At 33.9% G+C, this 20,872-nt stretch overlaps 4 protein-coding genes across 5 annotated transcripts in view; all 4 read right to left on the bottom strand.

Moving 5' to 3' along the window:
- Positions 1 to 20,872, bottom strand: part of LOC127837263 (uncharacterized) — a 239,995-nt gene that overhangs the window by 32,436 nt on the left and 186,687 nt on the right. The window lies entirely within an intron of this gene.
- LOC127837262 (uncharacterized) overlaps positions 1 to 20,872 on the bottom strand; it is a 238,281-nt gene that overhangs the window by 48,939 nt on the left and 168,470 nt on the right. The gene's annotated exons all lie outside the window — the stretch shown is intronic.
- The window catches only part of LOC127837258 (uncharacterized), a 405,532-nt gene that overhangs the window by 260,263 nt on the left and 124,397 nt on the right, over positions 1 to 20,872 (bottom strand). The window lies entirely within an intron of this gene.
- The window catches only part of LOC127837260 (uncharacterized), a 161,947-nt gene continuing 153,093 nt past the window's right edge, over positions 12,019 to 20,872 (bottom strand). For both annotated transcript variants that reach the window (XM_052364187.1, XM_052364186.1), the window contains exon 2: positions 12,019 to 14,115. In XM_052364187.1, coding sequence (XP_052220147.1) covers positions 12,715 to 14,115 — 1,401 coding nt within the window. In that variant the 3' untranslated portion in view covers positions 12,019 to 12,714. The remainder of the gene's footprint in view (positions 14,116 to 20,872) is intronic.

Here is a 20,872-nt window from a genome sequence, read left to right as displayed (position 1 = left end):
CTTAGTGCCCGATTACAAGGAGCGAATGAAAACATAAGTAATACGTTGTAGTACTGTTGTATGCAATTTAATGATTACTTTGGTAGTCCTTAGTGCCCGATTACAAGGAGCGAATGAAAGCATAAGTAATACGTTGTAGTACTGTTGTATGCAATTTTATGATTACGTTGGTAGTCCATAGTGCGCGATTACAAGGAGCGGATACAAGCATAAGTAATACGTTGTAGTACTGTTGTATGCAATTTTATGATTACGTTGGTAGTCCTTAGTGCCGGATTACAAGGAGCGAATGAAAGCATAAGTAATACGTTGTAGTACTGTTGTATGCAACTTAATGATTACGTTGGTAATCCTTAGTGCCCGATTACAAGGAGCGAATTCAAGCATAAGTAATACGTTGTAGTACTGTTGTATGCAATTTTATGATTACGTTAGTAGTCCTTAGTGCGCGATTACAAGGAGCGAATGAAAACATAAGTAATACGTTGTAGTACTGTTGTATGCAATTTAATGATAAAGTTGGTAGTCCTTAGTGCGCGATAAAAAGGAGCGAATACAAGCATAAGTAATATGTTGTAGTACTGTTGTATGCAATTTTATGATTACGTTTGTAGTCCTTAGTGCGCGATTACAAGGAGCGAATACAAGCATAAGTAATACGTTGTAGTACTGTTGTATGCAATTTAATGATTACGTCGGTAGTCCTTAGTGCGCGATTACAAGGAGCGAATACAAGCATAAGTAATACGTTGTAGTACTGTTGTATGCAATTTTATGATTACGTTGATAGTCCTTAGTGCCGGATTACAAGGAGCGAATGAAAGCATAAGTAATACGTTGTAGTACTGTTGTATGCAATTTAATGATTACGTTGGTAGTCCTTAGTGCCCGATTACAAGGAGCGAATGAAAGCATAAGTAATACGTTGTAGTACTGTTGTATGCAATTTTATGATTACGTTGGTAGTCCTTAGTGCCCGATTACAAGGAGCGAATGAAAGCATAAGAAATTCGTTGTAGTACTGTTGTATGCAACTTAATGATTACGTTGGTAGTCCTTAGTGCCCGATTTCAGGGACAACACAGATAATTTATTGGTTGTTTCTTAGAATGCGATTGCCGGTAACGTATGCATCCGTTGTATCCGCTAAGTAGAAAACACATCACCATCGATTTTATTCTGTCGTGTTTTGCATGAGAAGTATATAAACTTTCGACATTAAGACACTTCTCGTATTTAACCCTGATTAATCATATTGCGGTTGCCCTATTTGATTAATCGATTGCGGCTTTGCGATTGCCCCGCATTATCCTTATGTAAAGACGATACAAGTACACTAGATAATGTATTCTTAACACAGTACTTACGCACACAATATGGCTTACACACCTGGGTACTGTTTTACTAAGCTACTTATGGAATTCATAGACTTACGCACATATTTTTAATTCGGTATAGTTCCTTCAAATTCTTGCCACATTAACATTTGGTATATTGGAAATGAAATTTATGACATAATGTTACATTCCTAGTTAAAACTAATTTGCCTCAATCTGAAATAAATGAATTTCAATTATTCCAAAATATGTACGTAAGTCTACGACTTGCGTAAGTTGCTTAGTAGAACGGTGCCAAGGTAAATAAAGTGGATTTTATTTGTTGATATTGTTGACTCTTAAAAGGAATTATATATAAGTTAGGTATTTTCATATGGTCGAAGTGGTGGTTTGTTTATGATTGGTTTAAACGTTTAAAATTGTATTTTACATCGACTTTGATCAGAATTCATGAGAAATACCACGTTTGGGGGTATTTAGCCAGAAAAGTTAATCACGATATTGATTCATGACCTATAGATAATATATTTAATTCGTATGCGAGCTACTGTCATATGGTTTACGCGATTTTCATCAAACGTGTTTCTTTCCGGCGTGTAAATCGATAACATTGGTCGTTATCGAACTTTTGAAAACCACATCAGTTTTGTTTTTGTAAATTATCCTTTATAAACATAAAAAACACACGAATGCGCATGTATAAACGTGAATGCCGTCACAATACTCGAACTTATGCTTCCACCTTGTTTTAACATCCGATTAAGATAATGTTTTCGTAGTTATGCCATTATTGTTTATGTTGATAGGCGATTATATCGTGCACCGATACAATATTACATTTTTGTCGTCGTTTAATTAATAAAATATCGGCCAACATGTTACAGGATCCCGATTTTTGTCAACCACCATATCTGATGTGTGCATCGCTAAACCTTCGCCTGAGAACAGAAAAACACATGACAATAAATGTAATCAACTTTCGTTTTCCGATCTTTGAATTCGGCATATCTTTAATTACAGCCCGGATATCGATATCTTAATAATGGTGGAGGCATTGTTTCCACTGAAAACGGACATATTGATACACAAACATCAAAAGCCAACACAACGATCCTTGTTTTAAGCTTTGTCATGGTAGCTTGAAGGGAATGATTCACGTATTCTCGTATTTTTTTAAATAAATGCTATTACATATATTTACTAGTGAATGTATTATGCATGAAATAGACTTCAAAACATATTATTGCCAGACGAAAGTTAAATTTAAAATATTGATATTCCCTGGACACCTACCTGGGACCCTTGGAAACCAAATATATGCGCTACCATTGATATATTCATGCTTTATAACACTTAAAACTTTAAAACGTTATATTATTAACATAAGTTGTTTCCCACAACATGTGAAAGGATGCGGTGATTTTAATTGAGCTCATTTATCTCATTTATAGACATGTATCGGTACAGGTACCTTTAAATGATATGAAATTTTCTAACAGATAAAACCGATTTAATCCATTTTAACTATTTGTTATCTGAGGTGAATGACGATACATTTGTTAAATTGGTTCAAAATTCAATATACTTCTAGAAGCTTAGTTATACCAATAAGCTTGTATGTGGTATGTGAACTAAATAAGGTTCATCGCATCATCCGGTTGAACATCTGTTTTAGCCGAAAACCTCCGTTTAACTCATACGTGCTATATGAGCTTTATTGTATTCATCGGTTAAATTAGTTGACGATTTCATCCCATTTACAGGAACCTGTACCTAAACATGTCTGTAAATGTGCTACATTTGCCATTTGTGGTACATCTTCTTACTTCAAACACATTGAAACGCGTTACACACGCTTTATTATTTTACTGATTTCAGCATATGTCATTAAAGGAACCCATATTTTTGTTTTCTTAGGAGTTTTATTTCGGTTGTTGAAGTTATTGTTAATTAAATGTAAAGTTTACATTATTTTTTATGCTTTCGAAATTCTGTTAAAAATGTTATTTTGACAAACTGTGAACAAGTGCCTTTAATACTCCTTACATTCTGTTTCCAGTCCTTTAAAAAAAGAAGTGTATATTCAGCATCTGCATTTATATTCATTATTCATGGAATGAAATGCAAATGTCTTTCACTCGAGATTAGAATACAAAATATCAGTAGATTCCTGTTAACAACAGTACAATACCACTTGAAATAATCAGTATGTTATATTCTTTGCTTATCTTCTTCTTCGTGTCGATCACTCAGATGGACACGCCGGCTCTGAGCGCAAAGGTAGCAGGTGCAGGTGCGATGCAAAACCACCATACTACCTTAGAACTTCACTCTCATCGTGGTCGTCTCCACTCAGATCTGGAACCTGAATTGGACAGCACTACATAAAGTGTTCTTCCATACTGCTGGCAGTGTGACAAGCTCACTGATCTGGCCATTCCTGAACTTGGTGAACGTTCATTATTGGCCAGTTGAATGAACCCTCCGCCTCCTTAGCATGGCTCCTAGCAGCGAAACGGGATGACCTCCGTCATGGGGTCGGCACTTTATCAGCCCGGATGGAGACTCCAAGGGCAGAGCATCATGACGCAATGATCCACAGTAGTATAAATTGTGAGTGAGAAGAGTTGCACTGTCGTTATGAACACTTTGACATAGTGCATCAGTGTTTAGCAGGGGTTTATTTGCCGGCATTTCCTTGTCGTAGGAGGCTTGTCGGCCGATGCTTTGAGCGAATCCCGCTCTTGGGTGTTCTATCTTGGTTATATGTTTCATATCCTTATTCATTTTAGACTCCAGGAGGGATGACTGATCCTCGTCTTTCTACTACCCTTTTAACCTTTCACGCTTAGGAACCTCTGTTGTTGATTCTTTACTTAAGAGTTAAACCCCTAATAATATCAGAGCGTTCAAAAGTCGCCGAGGCGTAGAGGATACGGTATCCGCTTGGCGACCGGGAGATCTTGGAGTTGATCACCACTGTGGGAGCTTTTTGTTTAGATTTCCACCAAAGACACCAACTTCTAGCTTTTCACATGAAACGGAATCGATGGCGTTTCAATAAGCCTTAGACTTTCGATGCAATCGAGCTAAAACAAATAGGTTTAAATTAGATCAGAACATATGTGCGATTATTTCTGTATACGCTAAACACGCATACAGTCAAAAATCAGAACGTGATTGCCTTTGTTCTCCATATTTTTCAGGAGGGCGCCAGCTCATGGGCGACATTGTGCATCAAGCAGACTACACCATTCCATCTATAGTCGTTTGTCTTCTTTGCCTACTGCCTCTGCCAGTGCTGCTATGCCTCATCTTCGCTGTTATGGTAAGGATCGAAATTGCTTACATATATTCAAATAATGAATAATTCTAAAAAAGTTCGCTATGATTTTAATATTATCAAATTACAATTTTGTTATGCAATACAGGATGATTATGCAATGCGATATTATGTTACCAATGCAATTTAATGAAGTTGCTAAAAGAGAGATTTTACAATAAAATGCACGTGTTATAAAAAGTTTGTGTTGCACCCTTGATATATTTCCCAAGCATTTATATATATTACCGTTGATTTGTTGACACCAGTTTATTATCGAAAAAGAGTATGACGAAAACTGAAAATACATGCACATAAAAACTTTGATAGGTCATTTTTTGTAAGTTTCACAACACTCAAATTATACAAGTTTTAAGATTGCACTGTTTTGTCCGCTGCCTGGAAATAAATATTTACGTTCACAGTAGTATTTCGTTATTATTCACTGAATAATTGCGAAGCTAACACATGAAAAAAAACACAAGTATTTTGTAATTATATTTTAAATTCATATATTCTCTTATATTTGTAAAATACTGAACAGTTTACCGATAACTGTGTTTTACCCAATTATGCAATTTTGAAATGTGTTATAGAAGAATCGGTGGACTGCATCCAGTAAATGTAAAGCACGAAAATTGCTCAAATAGCTGCAGTTATAAAGGTTGCTTCCCCTAGTTACACAATTGATAGTAAATGTATATTTAAAAATTGAAGTAAGAAATGATTTTAGCTGCTGATATAAACTTGTAACTGAGTTTCAAAGATGCATACATGAATCCAACTTATACTTGTTTTTCACGCAGACTTATATTAGTTTTTGTCTTTTAGAAAATGAATATCGCTAACCTGTTAATGCTCTGATCAATAGTAATGAAACAAATAAAGTGTTCAAAATGCTTAATGATTGCATTTTTCGTATGGTGTTTAGACGACTTTAAAGTTTACGGTTTTTTTAAGGATTAAAACAAACAAGTTGTAATTTCACAGCGGTTCAATTGCTTACGAACACTATATTTAGCGCGCATAATATTCTCATTTAACTTACATTTGTTTTCATAACAAATATAAGTGTAATTCGACACCATTAAACAAATACAGTAAATTGACAATTTGTGTTTGACAAGCACAATACACTAGCTATGTGTTTGTTTAAATAAACATTCAAATCTTTAGTTGGCACGAAATATTTGACACAACTATTTGCTCGTTAAAACACAGTTGTATTTACAGTAAGATGTTCTCTTATCTTTATACTCGATACTGCAAAAAATATAACCAGTGTGGTAACTCTTAAAAGTGTGCTGTTATTTTGGGGTTTTAAGTACACATCTGATGTGTTCGAATGCTTTGGATATATTTGTTGTTGATAGTTACTGACAAGTATGTGCAATAAATATATTATCACTCATGCATATACAGCTATACAATCATACTGATAACGCTGCAACATACGAGCAAATGTCCCTTAACCAATACAGTTAGTTTGAAAACATAATTAGCAAATGTAAGTGCTATTGCTGTTTTAAATCTAGAAATTTCAGTTTTGGTATGTTTTGGTCCCAAGGTTTACATTTAGCACAATGTATGAAAGATAAAAAATCTCTTTATTTTAGCTTATGTTAACACAAGTTTGTTTAATACTTGAATTGATTATTTTTTGCGGGTTCGATGTTTTGCAGAACGTAAACATTTTTTTAATTGAACCACGCACCCCATATTATCTAGGCCGTACTAATACGTATTGTGTTATCATCCTATAATATGCATGAGTGCAAAACACTTATTAAATGTGTGTAACTGTATATTTTACTAGACTTGGGTTTATTCTTGATAAATCCTTGCACACGATTCAAACGTATCTTCTCTAGGATCAAACGTGTCGTTGACATGTCGGGGTCGACCAAGAAGCACTTATAACCTTGAATGGGAAACACATTACTCAGTATTGGGAATTCTTTGGACCAGGCATTTTCGACAAATCAATGTATTTGATAGAAAACTTCAATTCATCGGATGATTCAACTGAACTTCGACGAACACTTTTGAATTTTACAACACGCATGATTGGAAAGTGCGAATGTTTATTTATAATACAATATTTATGACTTGTATTACCGAAGATATAGAGTTGTGGGCAATGCTTATACTATTATAATAAACGACTCCTTTGTAGTAGCCATTACCGTCGCAATTATTCAGTGATTATAAAACGTATACCTATTAAACTTTGAACGAGCAGTGATCGGGCATTCTGTGACAACTCGTCATACTTAAAACGATTTTCTCACAAATGTTATGCTTATTATATGTTTAAACGTGTTAATACACAGATAAAAAACATGTAAGAAGCGACATATTAATTAATTTTTGCGCATAATAAGTTCATTCATTCAGCAATTGCACAGTATTAAAAGATGGCAATATAAACATGAGAAAATGGTAACTTAATTGTTCATAATACGCATTTTTTTATTACAAGACCCATTTAGATATGATATCCAAAACTCAATGTATTAATTACCAAAACGTGACATACATGAATATAGACAGACATACAGACAGACAGAACAGACAGTTTATTTAGACTTATACAATGTTCATCGTGTAAATACATGAAATATAATACAAAATATTGTCATGCGTCTATATATTACAACGTATGGGTTATAACAGAATGTAATCTAACAATTTGAGACAAAGTATAACTAACAAAGTAATACTACATTATATAACAATAGTAAAATATCATTTCACACGCAGTAAGGAAAAATATTTTGTTTTCGTTGATAATATATATTATTTGTGATAAAATATCTTACGGTTAGAGCTAACTAAGATATAACTAGATTTAACTGTTGAGTGCTCTTACGAAAATCCCAACGTTTATACGTTAATGATGTAGTCAACAATTTACATATCTATGTCAATTACATTATGATAATTAACAAAATATGTGTCACAGACACAACATCGGTTCCATACCATGTTTATGTTGTCGGAGTAAGCATTGTACAATCAGTTCCCTTTACATTAATGTATCGCAATGTCAAGATATTTGGACGGACAGACGGACGACAAGAAGAACAAAACGGAAATAACGTGCATAATTTCCCATATAACCCTCTATCTCTTTGACAAGTTTCATCAACCTAGCGTAAGAACTTTTTTAGTTATTGCGACATTCAGATAACGGCATAGAGAAAGACAAACGGACATACGGAGGGACCAAGAGTAAACTTTAAGTATCTTTGTGTCAGTGACTTATTGAGTATTTTAACTTCTCTCGAATACGCAAATCAAATGATTGTTTAAAAAGACACACTATAGGAAACGCCTTGTCTAAAAGGTAGTTTTTATTTTACTTTTAAGCTGCTCTTGCATAGGATTATTGCTTGGAATTGTACTGAAAATTGTTCACTGTATGGGTGAACGTATTATTCGTCTTTAGTTAATTGTTTTAATACGCACCGGCCATGGAAGCGGTCTGCCCGTACTTTCAATGCTTCATACCACTTCAATAAGGTAGTGACAAAAAGAATTGTCTTTATTGCTGACGTATGAACCTTAAATGTAATGCTTTATCACATCAATTTAGTTGTTTTTTTATAAATAATATCAACAATTTGTTCTAAATATCAAGAATTCCGATTTTTACAGGTGACATTTGTTTGTTTGGCCATGATCCCAAAATTGTGCAGCAAATATTGTTAACAGTGGAATATGCATATAATTCAATTCTCTGTATTGTTAGCTTACTAAATACTCTCGACTATATTTTTGCATACATATTTGCCAGGCTAGTCATGGTGTGGCCAACAATAACATAAACGACATTGGTTTCAGTATTCGATTATATTGACTGGTATAGATTTATGTTACTTGGAAAGATGGTTTTGTGGTGAAATAGAACAGTTCAGTATCAACCAGTCTAGCCGAATTGCTAACTCTGCTGGTGGCATAACAAGCTGTAAGTGCTATTTACATAACAAGTCAAATCCTGCTTTGGGTTACGTGACGTAAGCAAAACACAACAGTTGTGTGTTGTTTGAAATGAAGTTTACTGGTTTCAATCCATCCTTGTTATAAATGTAAAGCGAAAGTGGGGAACGACACGTTCTTCCCCTTCGTATCGACTTTGTTAACATATGATGAGAATGTAAGCATATCAAAGGGCTGTAAAATTTTACCAGCTATTATAGAATTTAATATTACTGTTTAAAATACTTATTATTTATTAAAAAATATTACACAGCTTTCTTCATTTTTAATTGAACGTTTAATCATATGTTATATAATAACACGTAATTTAGTTATCATTTAACTTTATTTTGAATTGTTACACAGTTATGAATGTCACTATGATCGACTCTGCCACTGCATACTTCTTGTCCGTGCTGGTCATGGTGTTTTGGGCATTTACTTATAACTCTGTGTATTGCCCTATTTGTTTTTTCAGGTCAGGATCCAATCTTAATACAACCTTTTTGTTGCATTTGGAATGTTTTTAACATTTTATTATTTGTCGTGAACCATTACTCAACACTCCAAACTGAGTGTTACATATATGTTTGCCTTAACACTTATGGTGTACTTATCGACACCATAAACACATTAGTTGGTTGATTATATTTAAAATGCTTACAACACCGAGGCTGTGCTTATTGGTTGCAAACAAACAATCTCATCCAGTAGAAAGTCACAATGGCGCCTACACAATCACTCCCTTGCTGCTTGGAAATATTCCAACTGGCCAATATGTATTGACAATTATTTGCATCACCAATTTGCAAAGTCACCATGTATCAGGCTAACCGGTTATGGAAATAATTTGCATGTCAACCACACATTCCTATCATTATATGGCATTGCTTACTTCACCGACAGCTTAAGGCACCATTTGTTGTCGTCCGCATTTAAACAATTGCTGTTAAAGATATGTAGCAAACATATTGTCGAGCATGTGATCTTGCGCATCTCTATATTTTTGTTCGCAAGTTTTCGACACAAAACAATTTCATTGCGCTTAACTGAAAAAAGACTGCTTCTGGATGTCTTTAACTTAATTCACATTATGATCAGCATGACAATTGGCACATCTTTATACGTGTCTTTGGATCTATTTGTCATAATCGAATGTGTTGTCCCTTCCTATATGCACAAATAATACTATATTTTAAATAGTTTATATGTTAATAATGCTGCTAGTGATCTGAAACTTTACAGGCATAATAACAAGTATGTGAAGTTGTGCACCTCAATATGTTGTGTTATGATAACTACAGCTCGAGTATTGCCCTCTCTTTGAGCAAGCATTCACCTTGTTCAACTTGTTTCGAGCACAACTCAAAACGTTGTAATGATTGGAGACTGAAACTTTAAAAAAAATTACCAGCATTTGCAGTTGCACACCGACATATTTTGATTCAGTTCGTTCGGACATTTCGGACTTTTCAGACAAACACTGACACATAATGAGTTCTACTGAGTTGTATTTAGGTCGTTATCACGCATACTATCTTGTTCCCACAACTAAGTAAGTAGATTACAAAACGTAGGAACTCGTTCCCACGTCTGAGTTACAAGTTGCCGATTATATAAGATTACTTACTTAAGGATACGGTTATTAGTTAGGAGTGGGAACGCGTTAGAAAGTCGGGTTAACAAGTGTGTTAATCGTGGGAACGACTTAGTAACTCGCGGGTACAGATAACTATTTCGTGGTTATGACATAAGAAACCAATCACGGGATGCTAACTTATTTTCAGACGACATTAATCGGGAATGCTCTTTTCAAATTGTGTGTATTCTTATACGGTAATTATGATCCTACGAGTTTTTAGTCGTTCCCAAAAGTTAGCCATGTCATTCACACAATTTAATTAGTTGCGTCCACGAGATAGCTATGTCGTTCCCAGGACATACTTATTCATTCGAACAAGTAAGTTTTCTCGTACCCATGATTTACTAAGTCTTGGGACCGAATTATTAAGTTTTCGTTGCGACATGCATAATAATACTCACATTTCACATATATGTCACCGTACAGACGTGTGTGTAGTACTTTTATATGAGGATAAAGGTTTTTCCATCCATATCGCCATCACATCAAATACCTTTTTTTATACCGCTGTATTGATATCTCCCTGATATTACACTGCCTAATATACTTTTTTTCATATCAGTTCAACAATAAGTTTTTATATCAGTCGATGATGGTATCATATTACTCGAAATCAACTATAAAGTAATCATTTGTAGCAACATCAAATCAGAAATAACAAATCAAACAATGATACCAAGATGTAATATATTTTAAACACTAAACGCAACACAAACAACAACATGTTTTGTTTAATTAAGCGCAAGAGCTCATGACGTCATTATGTACACGTCAAACGACAAAAATCATATTCCTACCCGCTAAAAATGAAGTTTTTTTGCGATTGTTTATTTTTCATTTTTTCTTCAAAATCGGGGGTGTAGAGGTATGATAAACAGAAAAACAGGATACTGCCTGACAGGCAAGCGTCGCCGTTATATTATTCTAAGCCTTGCCTGCTATATTACAAAAAAGATCAGACAATAACCTGTTATTCTTTATATGTAAGATACTCGGGATATTTCAAGATACGTCCCGATCCAGAGACGATACCGCCCTATGTCTTTTAAGTGTCTGGTGTAAAGCACCTAGAACACCACACATCCCTCATAGATCATGCCATTGTCTGATTAATAGGTTAAAGCTGGACGGGTGATCGCACATACGCCCCTGAGCGTTGGTGCCAAACTGTTACCACTTAACCAAGAACCCGTTCACGGAGTTTCATTTAAAAAGCCACCTACTGTGTCATTAAGCAGTCATATATGAGGTACATCGTGCTTTTTAAGTGATATTACAGTAGTAAGCTACTGCCAACCTCTAAGACCAAATATTATGTTATATCCCTATTGAAGGGGCGATCTTTAGGGCTATGCACCGAAATTTAATAAGGTTTTATAAGAAATGCATCATGTTAATTGCGTATGATATTGCTTGCGTAGTGATATAACAGTATTAGTTACATAAGATGTTTGCCCTTATTCAAGTTCAAATAACGGCTTTTCTCGAAAAAATGAAGTAAATAAAACACTTACCTTCACAATGTCACGTACAAATTTAAAGACATTAAATAAAATAACTTTTTCAATATCCAGCATAACAAACCATAGATTAATTTAACATACAGAACAACATTCCCAATCACAAGACAACAAAATTACAGTTTAAATAATATATATTTTTATTTTAAATTAACACTATTGCAAAATATTTAATACATAATTAAATGATAAATGAATATAAATAATATACTGCAATACATTAAATCATTACAACAATAAAGAATTTTATCACGCCTAAAACTTGTTATCGTATACTTGTGGGTTAACATGTTGACACAATCAATTAAATCCATAAATTTAAGATATTTAATAACTTGCTTCAAAAATTCACAAATCTGTTACAATCAAATGGGTCAAATGAATGGCGTTGATAAAAAAATTGATTCAAACGATCATATTGTCGAGTTCTTAAGATAAATTATTCAATACTTATTATCACCGATAACTTTACTATCCGATTATGTATGTGGTATTTGTAGAAAAATAAACAAACATAAAACGGCTCAAAACTCAATAAAGAGATGGTACAGTTAATAAGTAAAATATTTAATTACGTATTAAAAATGCATCTTGAGAGACACTTTTTATACAATAACATGTTAGAAAATACAACATTACACTATTTATTATGCAATTCATTAACCATTATGACCCAACACAAAATGTCATACGTGTAAACAAGTTAAATTGTTTACATAGTTTACCAATTTACCAAGGATTAATACATTTACGTCTTTAAATGAAAGGACATTCACATTTTACAAAAATGTAATTCACATGCGTTTTGAGAAGAAAAATGCAAATGTAAATGTTGGAAATATCGTGGGTTTAAACAAATCTATGCATTTATATCATTTGATTGTTAATTTTACGCATAAATAATTAAAATGATTAAGTAAATGTATACACTCGCAGATATTGATTGCCGCCTCTATAATCAATCAAAGCAATTTGATCAAACGTGCTATTGAAACATATTCCTATTGGATAGTCGCTTTCATTTTTAAAACTTAGAGATCTGATGTACTGCCCACTTGGACTTATTTGATGTACTTTACGATTAAATGATCTCACATACATATTGCCCATAGGGTCGACGGCTAATTGACCTGTGCTACGAAGATCTGGGTGCTTATATTCAAATATATTTTCTCCATTTAGGTTCAAGGCAACTAGTTTGTCGGATTTACCTTGTGAAAATACTAGCATGAGATAATACGCATTAAAACTACAAAAAGTGTGCAACGATGTTGCACACTCTTTCAAATCTAAGCTTAAACTGATATCACGAAGTAACGTTCCGTCGTTATTTAGAAGATCTATTTGCCCAATATCTTTTGTAATACATATGTACTGGTTTAGTGACATATTTTTTGTGACATAATGATACGGGGCTTTTGTTTTAAGTTCTGTTAAAACGTGAATATTTCCATAACGTAGTTGAGCAAATGCGATTTTGTGAGCATGTGGCATACTAATAACCATGTCCGTCGGACCTGTCCTAGAAACTGACCAGGACGAAGAATGACATTTGAATTTTGATAAAACGAAATCGCTGTTTTCCTCAATCACTAGTAACACATTATCCGGACGTAGGTATATTACGATATACTTATCTATCCATGTGCATGAGACAGGGTCGGGAAATTTTGCTTTGTCAAACATGGGTAAAATTGTTAAATCTTTACCAGATTTAAGCTCTGGAATTCGCTCCGTATATGGCTTATTATGATTGTTACCGGTATCGGAGCCTGTTTTGCTTAGATCACAAGTAAAGTTTTTAATTCGCAAGGAATTCTTTATTTCTAACAGTAAACTATCCAAAGAGGTATCCTCAATACATTTAAAGCTAGACTTGCTTTTGTGTTTCTCCAATTCATCTACGATTGATTTCAGACGACTAACCGCATCCTTTTTAAGGCGGCGCTGCAGGAGAACAACGTGTTCATTAGTTCCAAATTGTTCAACGTTTTCAAAATAAGTTGACTGTTGTTTGACGTCAATTAAAAACTGACTTAAATTTTCCGTGTTTTCTTTTATTTTGTCTTGTATTATTTTCTTTTTGTCAGCAATAGCAGATAACACGTTATTCTTAATTTGTTCATAGATGTCTAAGAGTCTCTGTTTTATAGTTTGAAGTGACGACAACGCTTTACTTTCTATTTCAGATACCAATTCTTCATGTTTCTGTTCATGTTCTAAAAGACGCTCGCCTTGCTGTTGCAAGTCATGTAACACTTGCTTCAATCCAGTACTTTCCAATGTTATATCATGCAAAATATCAGCGAATACCTTCACTTCCTCGCACTTTCTGTGATCAGCAATAGCGCACTTATTACAGCATGTAACATCGTGGTCTTTACAAAGGTAAACAACTCCTTCTTGTTCGTGATTTTGACATGCAATCAAGCTCTTCAGAAGTTCCTGTATCTCCTGGGGAGGAACATCCGCAAGGTCACACAACTTGTGCTGCTTCGAAACCTTTATTCTTAAATGATCCTTTTTACACTGTGCACACAATGGTTCCTCACATTCTTTACAATACACAACGCCCTCTTTTTCGCCTTTCTCCTCCAAGCATTGGCCGCATAAGTATTGTTTAACAGACATTGCTTTGCAAATTCTAACAGATTCACCTCCGTGTATTAATATGCTAAATCGAAAGTAGGGAAAATACCTGGCGTGCGTCTAAACATACATCAGTATATCGACTATGACCATAACCGTGTTACAGCACAAATATAACTACCTCTTAAACCATGTAGATCTTGTATAGCTGCTATTTTCTCTGATGGTATTAGTTCATAATATATTATGCGCATGTATATACCTCTTAATCAACACGCGATTTCAGCTATATGTTTTTTACGTATTATTATTTACACGAAAAGCATAAAATCATGCCTTTCACACGGTGGCTCTTCACAGTCTATTCAAAACATATTTCCCTCTATGACGGCTTTTTCCTCCAAAAATGGGCAATATAAATCTTTTTAACTGACAAGTTCACAAGCAGATAAACAATATCGCCTACGCGTATTTATATTCTAAATCGAAAGTAGGGAAAATACCGAGCGTATACACCTTTGAATGAGCGTGCTTTGTCACAAGATTGTGACCCACTTTAGTAATAATACAGAGTGCGATCGATGTACACGTTAAGAATAGGAATTAAAGGTAGTCTCTGGCGTAAACCACTCCGTAAAGGAGTGCCTATTTACGAGTTTGCAATATCATGCATAACATATTTAACAATAGTTTGAATGTATCGCGCGAAACTTAGTACATCATTTCAATCGACTGTTTTAAAATATAATGTATATTAATGACAAATAAAGCGTATATTACATACTAATTCCTTAACTTTGACCAAGAAAGTATTTATTGTAGGTTGGCACATACTTGCCTTACGATAACCAACTCCTGAGCAGTAAGGTTTAAACATGATATTCTACTTTAACGAATATAATACTGTTATTTTTGTGTTCTAAAACTATGTTGATAGTCAATGACACCATAGTACCAAAACGCGTTGTAGGTTGCATGTATCCGGACTTTAACGCTCTCAAATATCTAACTTACTAAGTACATCGTTATCTAATGAGAATGATCGTTACACAATAACAGTATTGCTCCATAATAACTTGTACCCGTCTTCCGCAATACATGAAATAGCGTTGTATTGTTTTGCTGACGTATCAGAACACATTATGAGTCATGTTAACTTATCTACTGTGAACATTTAAGTTAAAATAAATTCACGATGTTCGTGTTGGATGAGTTCAGTCAAGTGTTTAGTTAAGTAGATATGTCTTACTAATGTCTTACTTATCGTGAACGATATTACAATACGTATCAGTACATGTAATGCTCGCAAACTCGAAACCAAGCTGCATTGTATCAGTAGTATGTCGTGTTAACAGGCTCAAAACCAGGCTGAACGTTTTCCGTAGAATGTAGTGTTCATAAGCTCGAAACCAGGCAGAACTTTTTCCGTAGTATGTAGTGTTCACAGGCTCGAAACTAGGTTGAACACTATCCGTAGTATGTAGTGTTCAAAGGCTCAAAACCAGGTTGAATGTTATCCGTTGTATGTAGTGTTCACAGTCTCGAAACCAGGTTGAACGTTATGCGTAGTATGTAGTGTTCACAGTCTCGAATCCAGGCTGAACGTTTTCGGTAGTAAGAAGTGTTCACAGTCTCGAAACCAGGTTGAACGTTATAAGTGGTATTTAGTGTTCACATGCTCGAAACCAGGTTGAACGTTATAAGTGGTATGTAGAGGTCACAGGCTCGAAACCAGGCTGTACGTTATCAGTAATATATTTTATTTACAGGCTCGACGGGAGGCTGAAAAAGGCCATTTTAACGAAGCGAAGAAATTGGCTGACCAGGCAAGAAACATGGTTGCCCTGAGCAAATTCATTGGAATTATGTTCTACTTCGCTGCTTTTGTTATGGTTTATATTATTTACGCTCTAAGTTAAATTTGACAGCAGTTGTGTTGATCTGTGTGAGAAATTGATTGGATCAAGTGTCGCGGCAAGTGCATGCTCCCTTGAAAAAAATTACGGTTGATACATTGGGGCGATAAAGCGGACATTTTCTTATTCAAAGCGTCTTCACATGTAAGCTTACGCATGAAAACAAAGTATTTTGTAATAGTATTTGAAATTCACATATTATATAATATTTGTTAGATATTGAACAGTATACCGATAACTGTGTTTTACCCAAATATGCACTGTTGAAATGTTATACAAGAATCGGTGGATTGCATCCAGTTAATGTCCAGCACGAAAATTCCGCAAATAACTGTAAATAGTATAAAGGTTGCTTTCCCTAGTTACACAATTGATAGTTAATGTGTTTTTTTAAGATTGAAGTAAGATAGGCTTTATCCTGCTGATATAAACGTGTTACTGAGTTTCAAAGGTGCATATATGAATCAAACTTATACTTTTTTTTTCACGCAGACTTATATTTTTTTCATTTTAGAAAAAGAATATCGCTTACTCGTTAATGCTCTAAACAATCCTAATGAAACAAATACAGTTTTAAAAATGTTTAATGATTGCATTTCTCGTATGGTGTTTAGACGACTTTAAAATTGACGGTATTTTTACAGAGTAAAACCAACAAGTTGTGATTTCACAGCGGTTTAATTATTTACGAAACATATATTTAGCGCGCATAATATTCTCATTTAACTTACACTTTTTTTATAACAAGTAGAAGTGCAATTCGACACCATTTAACAAGAACAGTCAATTGACAATGTGTGTGCAACAAGCACAATACACTAGCTATCGTTTTGTTTAAATAAACATTTGAATCTTAAGTTGACACGAACTATTTGACACAACAATCTGCAGGTTAAACCACAGTTTTGTTTACATTAAGAATTTCCCATATCTGTATACTTGATACTGCAAATATATAACTGGTGTGGTAACTCTGAAAAGTGTACTGTTATTTGGGGGTTTTAAGTACAAATGTGATGTGTTCGAATGCTTTAGATATATTTGTGTTGATAGGTACTGACAAGTATGTGCAATAAATATATTATCGCTCATGCATATGATCAGCTATATTATCATACTGATAATGTAGCGACATTCAAGCAAATTTCCCTTTACCATTATAAATATGTTTAAAAACATAATAAGCAAATGTAGGTGTTCATACTGTTTTAAATCTAGAAATTTCAGTATCGGTATTTTCCAGAACCAAGGTTTACATTTTGCACAATGTACGAAAGATTAAAAAAATCCCTTTATTTTAGTTTATGTTATAACACGTTTACTTAATACTTGGAAATTGGTTTCTTTTTTGTGGGTAAGATGTTTTGCAGAACGTCAACATTTTCGGAATTGAACCAAGCACCCCTTATTATCTAGGCCGTAATAATACCTATTGTGTTATCATCCTATTCTATAAATGAGTGCAAAACACATATTACGTGTGTGTTTCTGTATATTTAACTAGACTTAGGTTTATCATTGGTTTATCCTTGCACACGGATCGAACGTATCTTCTATAGGATCAACGTGTCGATGGCATCTCGGTTTTTTCCTGACGACCAACAAGTACTAATAGCCTTGAATTGGGAACACATTACTCAGTTGTACGATTTTTTTAGAACAGGCATTTTCGACAAAGCTTTGTATTAAACTTCAATTCATCGGATGGTTCAACTGAATTTCTAATAACACTTGAATTTTACAACATGCATGATTGGAAAGTACAAATGTTTTATTTTAAATACAACATGCATGTCTCTCTTTTAACATAGATAGAGTTATAAGCAATTAGTATAGTATAGTAATAAGCGAATCATTTGCAGTAGCCATTACCGTCGCAATTATCTAGTGATTATAAAACGTATACTAATTTAATTTCTAACGATCAGCGATCGGGCATTCAGTGATACCTCACCATACTTAAAACGGTTCTCTTATCAATTTAATGGTAATTATATGATTAAACATGTTAATACACGCATAAAAACACATAAGAAGCGCCATATTACTTTATCTATGCGCAGAATTAGCTCATTTATCCACCCATTTCACAGTTTCAAAAGATGGCATTTCTATAAACACAAAATTTGATTGAATATAAACATCAGAAAATAGTAACTTAACTTGTTGTTAAACGCAATTTCTTATTACTACACCCGTATATATGACATTCGAAACGAAATTTATTTATATATCAAAATGTGACATAAATGGATATTATTGTTGTGTGCTCTTACAAAAATCCTTACGTTTATGCGTGAATGAGGTAGTCATCAACGTACATATCTAAGCAAATTGCAATATAATAATAAACATATAATAAACATAAGAAGTGTCACAGACACAACAGCAGCCCCCTAGTATTTTAATGTTGTCGGAGTATGTATTATATTATTGTTAAATCATTTCTCTCTCACTCGATTTATCGGAATGTCAATATGAATTGACGGACAAACGGACGAATAGAAGAACATAACATAAATTACGTGCAGAAATTCACATATGACCCTCTATCCCCATGACAAAGTTCACTTTTTCAGTTATTGCGACATTCAAATAACGGCAGAGAGAAAGACAAACGGGGCTTACGAAGGGACCGGGAGTAAATCTTAAGTTACGAGTATTGCTGCGCATTGTACTGAGAATTGTTAACTGATAATTGTTCTATTACGCACCTGTTATGGAATCGGTCCGTCCTTACTTTCAAATCAATAAAAATTTAGCATATGAATTTGTATTTCATACACTTATAGTGTTTTCTCAATTATATGATAATTGAAAATTTTATGTCAATTTTTACCTTGACCAAAATACGTGTTTCAATGGTTAAAACGATAAGGCCATCCAACTTAACAAAAGGCAACATATACATAAATTATTTTGGTTGTAACTAAAAATATTCAGAAATGTCAGAAATAACAGATAAGTCCTTGTCGGCATGTTGTTTTTATTGAACATGACTACATAGGGTTAAATATATGATGCTTCATACCACTAACACAAGGTAGTGACGAAGCAATAATTGTTGTTAATGCTGACGTATTTACCTTTACTGTTAACTCTTAGCACTTCAATTTAATTGTTTCTTTATAAATAATATTCATCATGTCTTCAAACACAGGTGCTTAATATCAAGAATGCCGATTTTCGTAGCTACAAATGTATTTGTTTGGCAATGATCCAAACGTTTTGCAGCATATTTTGTTTTCTATTCAAATAATCATATCATGCAATTCTCTGTATTGTTAGTTTACTTAATATTCTCGACGATATGTTTGCATACTTGTTTGCCAGGCAAGTCATGGTGTGGTCAACAATAATATTAACGACATTGGTTTCATTATTTGATTATATTGACTGGTATAGATGTATATTTCTTGTAAAGATGCTTTTGTGGTAAAATAAAACAGTTCAGTACCAACCAGTCTAGCCAAAGTGCTATCTGTGCTGGTGACATAACAAGCTGTAAGTGCTACATGTATTATCAAAACCAGTCAAAGCATGCATTAAGCTGCACGTGAGCAAAACACAGCAATTGTGCGTTGGTTGAAAAGAAGTTTTCTTGTTTAAATACATCCTTGTTATGATGGTAAAACCTAAGCGTACTTCTCATTTCTATTGACCTTGTTCACATATGATGCAAATGCAAGCACGTTAAACGGCTGTAAAGTTTCACTGAGTACTACATAATTTAATATTGCTATTTAACAATACGTACTATGTATTAAAAAATATCACAAAGCTTCCTTTACTTTAAATGAGAGGTTTACCGTATGTTATAAAAAACGTCTAAATTTAGTTATCATATAACGGTATTTTAAATTGTAAAACAGTTATAAACGTTGATATGATCTGATCTACTCAGCCATTGCATACTTCTTGCCCGGGCAGGTAATGGAGTTTTAGGAATTCACTAATAAGTTTTTCATGATCCAATCCTCATAGAGCCTTTGTGTTTGCTGTTCTATATGATTTACATTTTATGATTTAGTCATGTAAAATAACTCACCACTCCAAACTGAGTGTTGCATATATGTTTGCTTTACACTGATTGTGTGCTTTCCGACACCATAAACACCATAAACACATTAGTAGGTTGATTCTGTGATTATTGACGATGCTGCGAAGCAGCTCGTCTAAGTTATCATACCATGAAAACATTCTGCACAATGGCGACCTATATAAAAGACCGAGCCAGTCCGATTGAGATAAATCGATTTTTCTAATCAGCATACCTCGCTGATTATCATTGATAAAGGTATAGGAAGCTTAGCCATAAATAGGACAGCATATTCTGGGAAAAAGGTTTAATAATAGTTTGAAAACGTTAATTTTAAATTAGTTATATTCAATCCATTATATATTTATAGATCAATGAAACAACTATGCATTTTCTGTATTGTATTTGACATTTGTCGTGATTCAGTAAATACATTGCGAATTAAAACGTGTATAATTAACTTTTAATGCGATCATGAGTGTAAAGAAAACGAATTATTTCGAACCTGCCATTTGTAAACGTTGTA

The sequence above is a fragment of the Dreissena polymorpha genome, chromosome 7 (genome assembly GCF_020536995.1).
Source record: "Dreissena polymorpha isolate Duluth1 chromosome 7, UMN_Dpol_1.0, whole genome shotgun sequence".
Taxonomy (NCBI): domain Eukaryota; kingdom Metazoa; phylum Mollusca; class Bivalvia; order Myida; family Dreissenidae; genus Dreissena; species Dreissena polymorpha.
The sequence above is the reverse complement of the archived record's forward strand: the minus strand, read 5'-3'. Positions and strand labels throughout refer to the sequence as shown.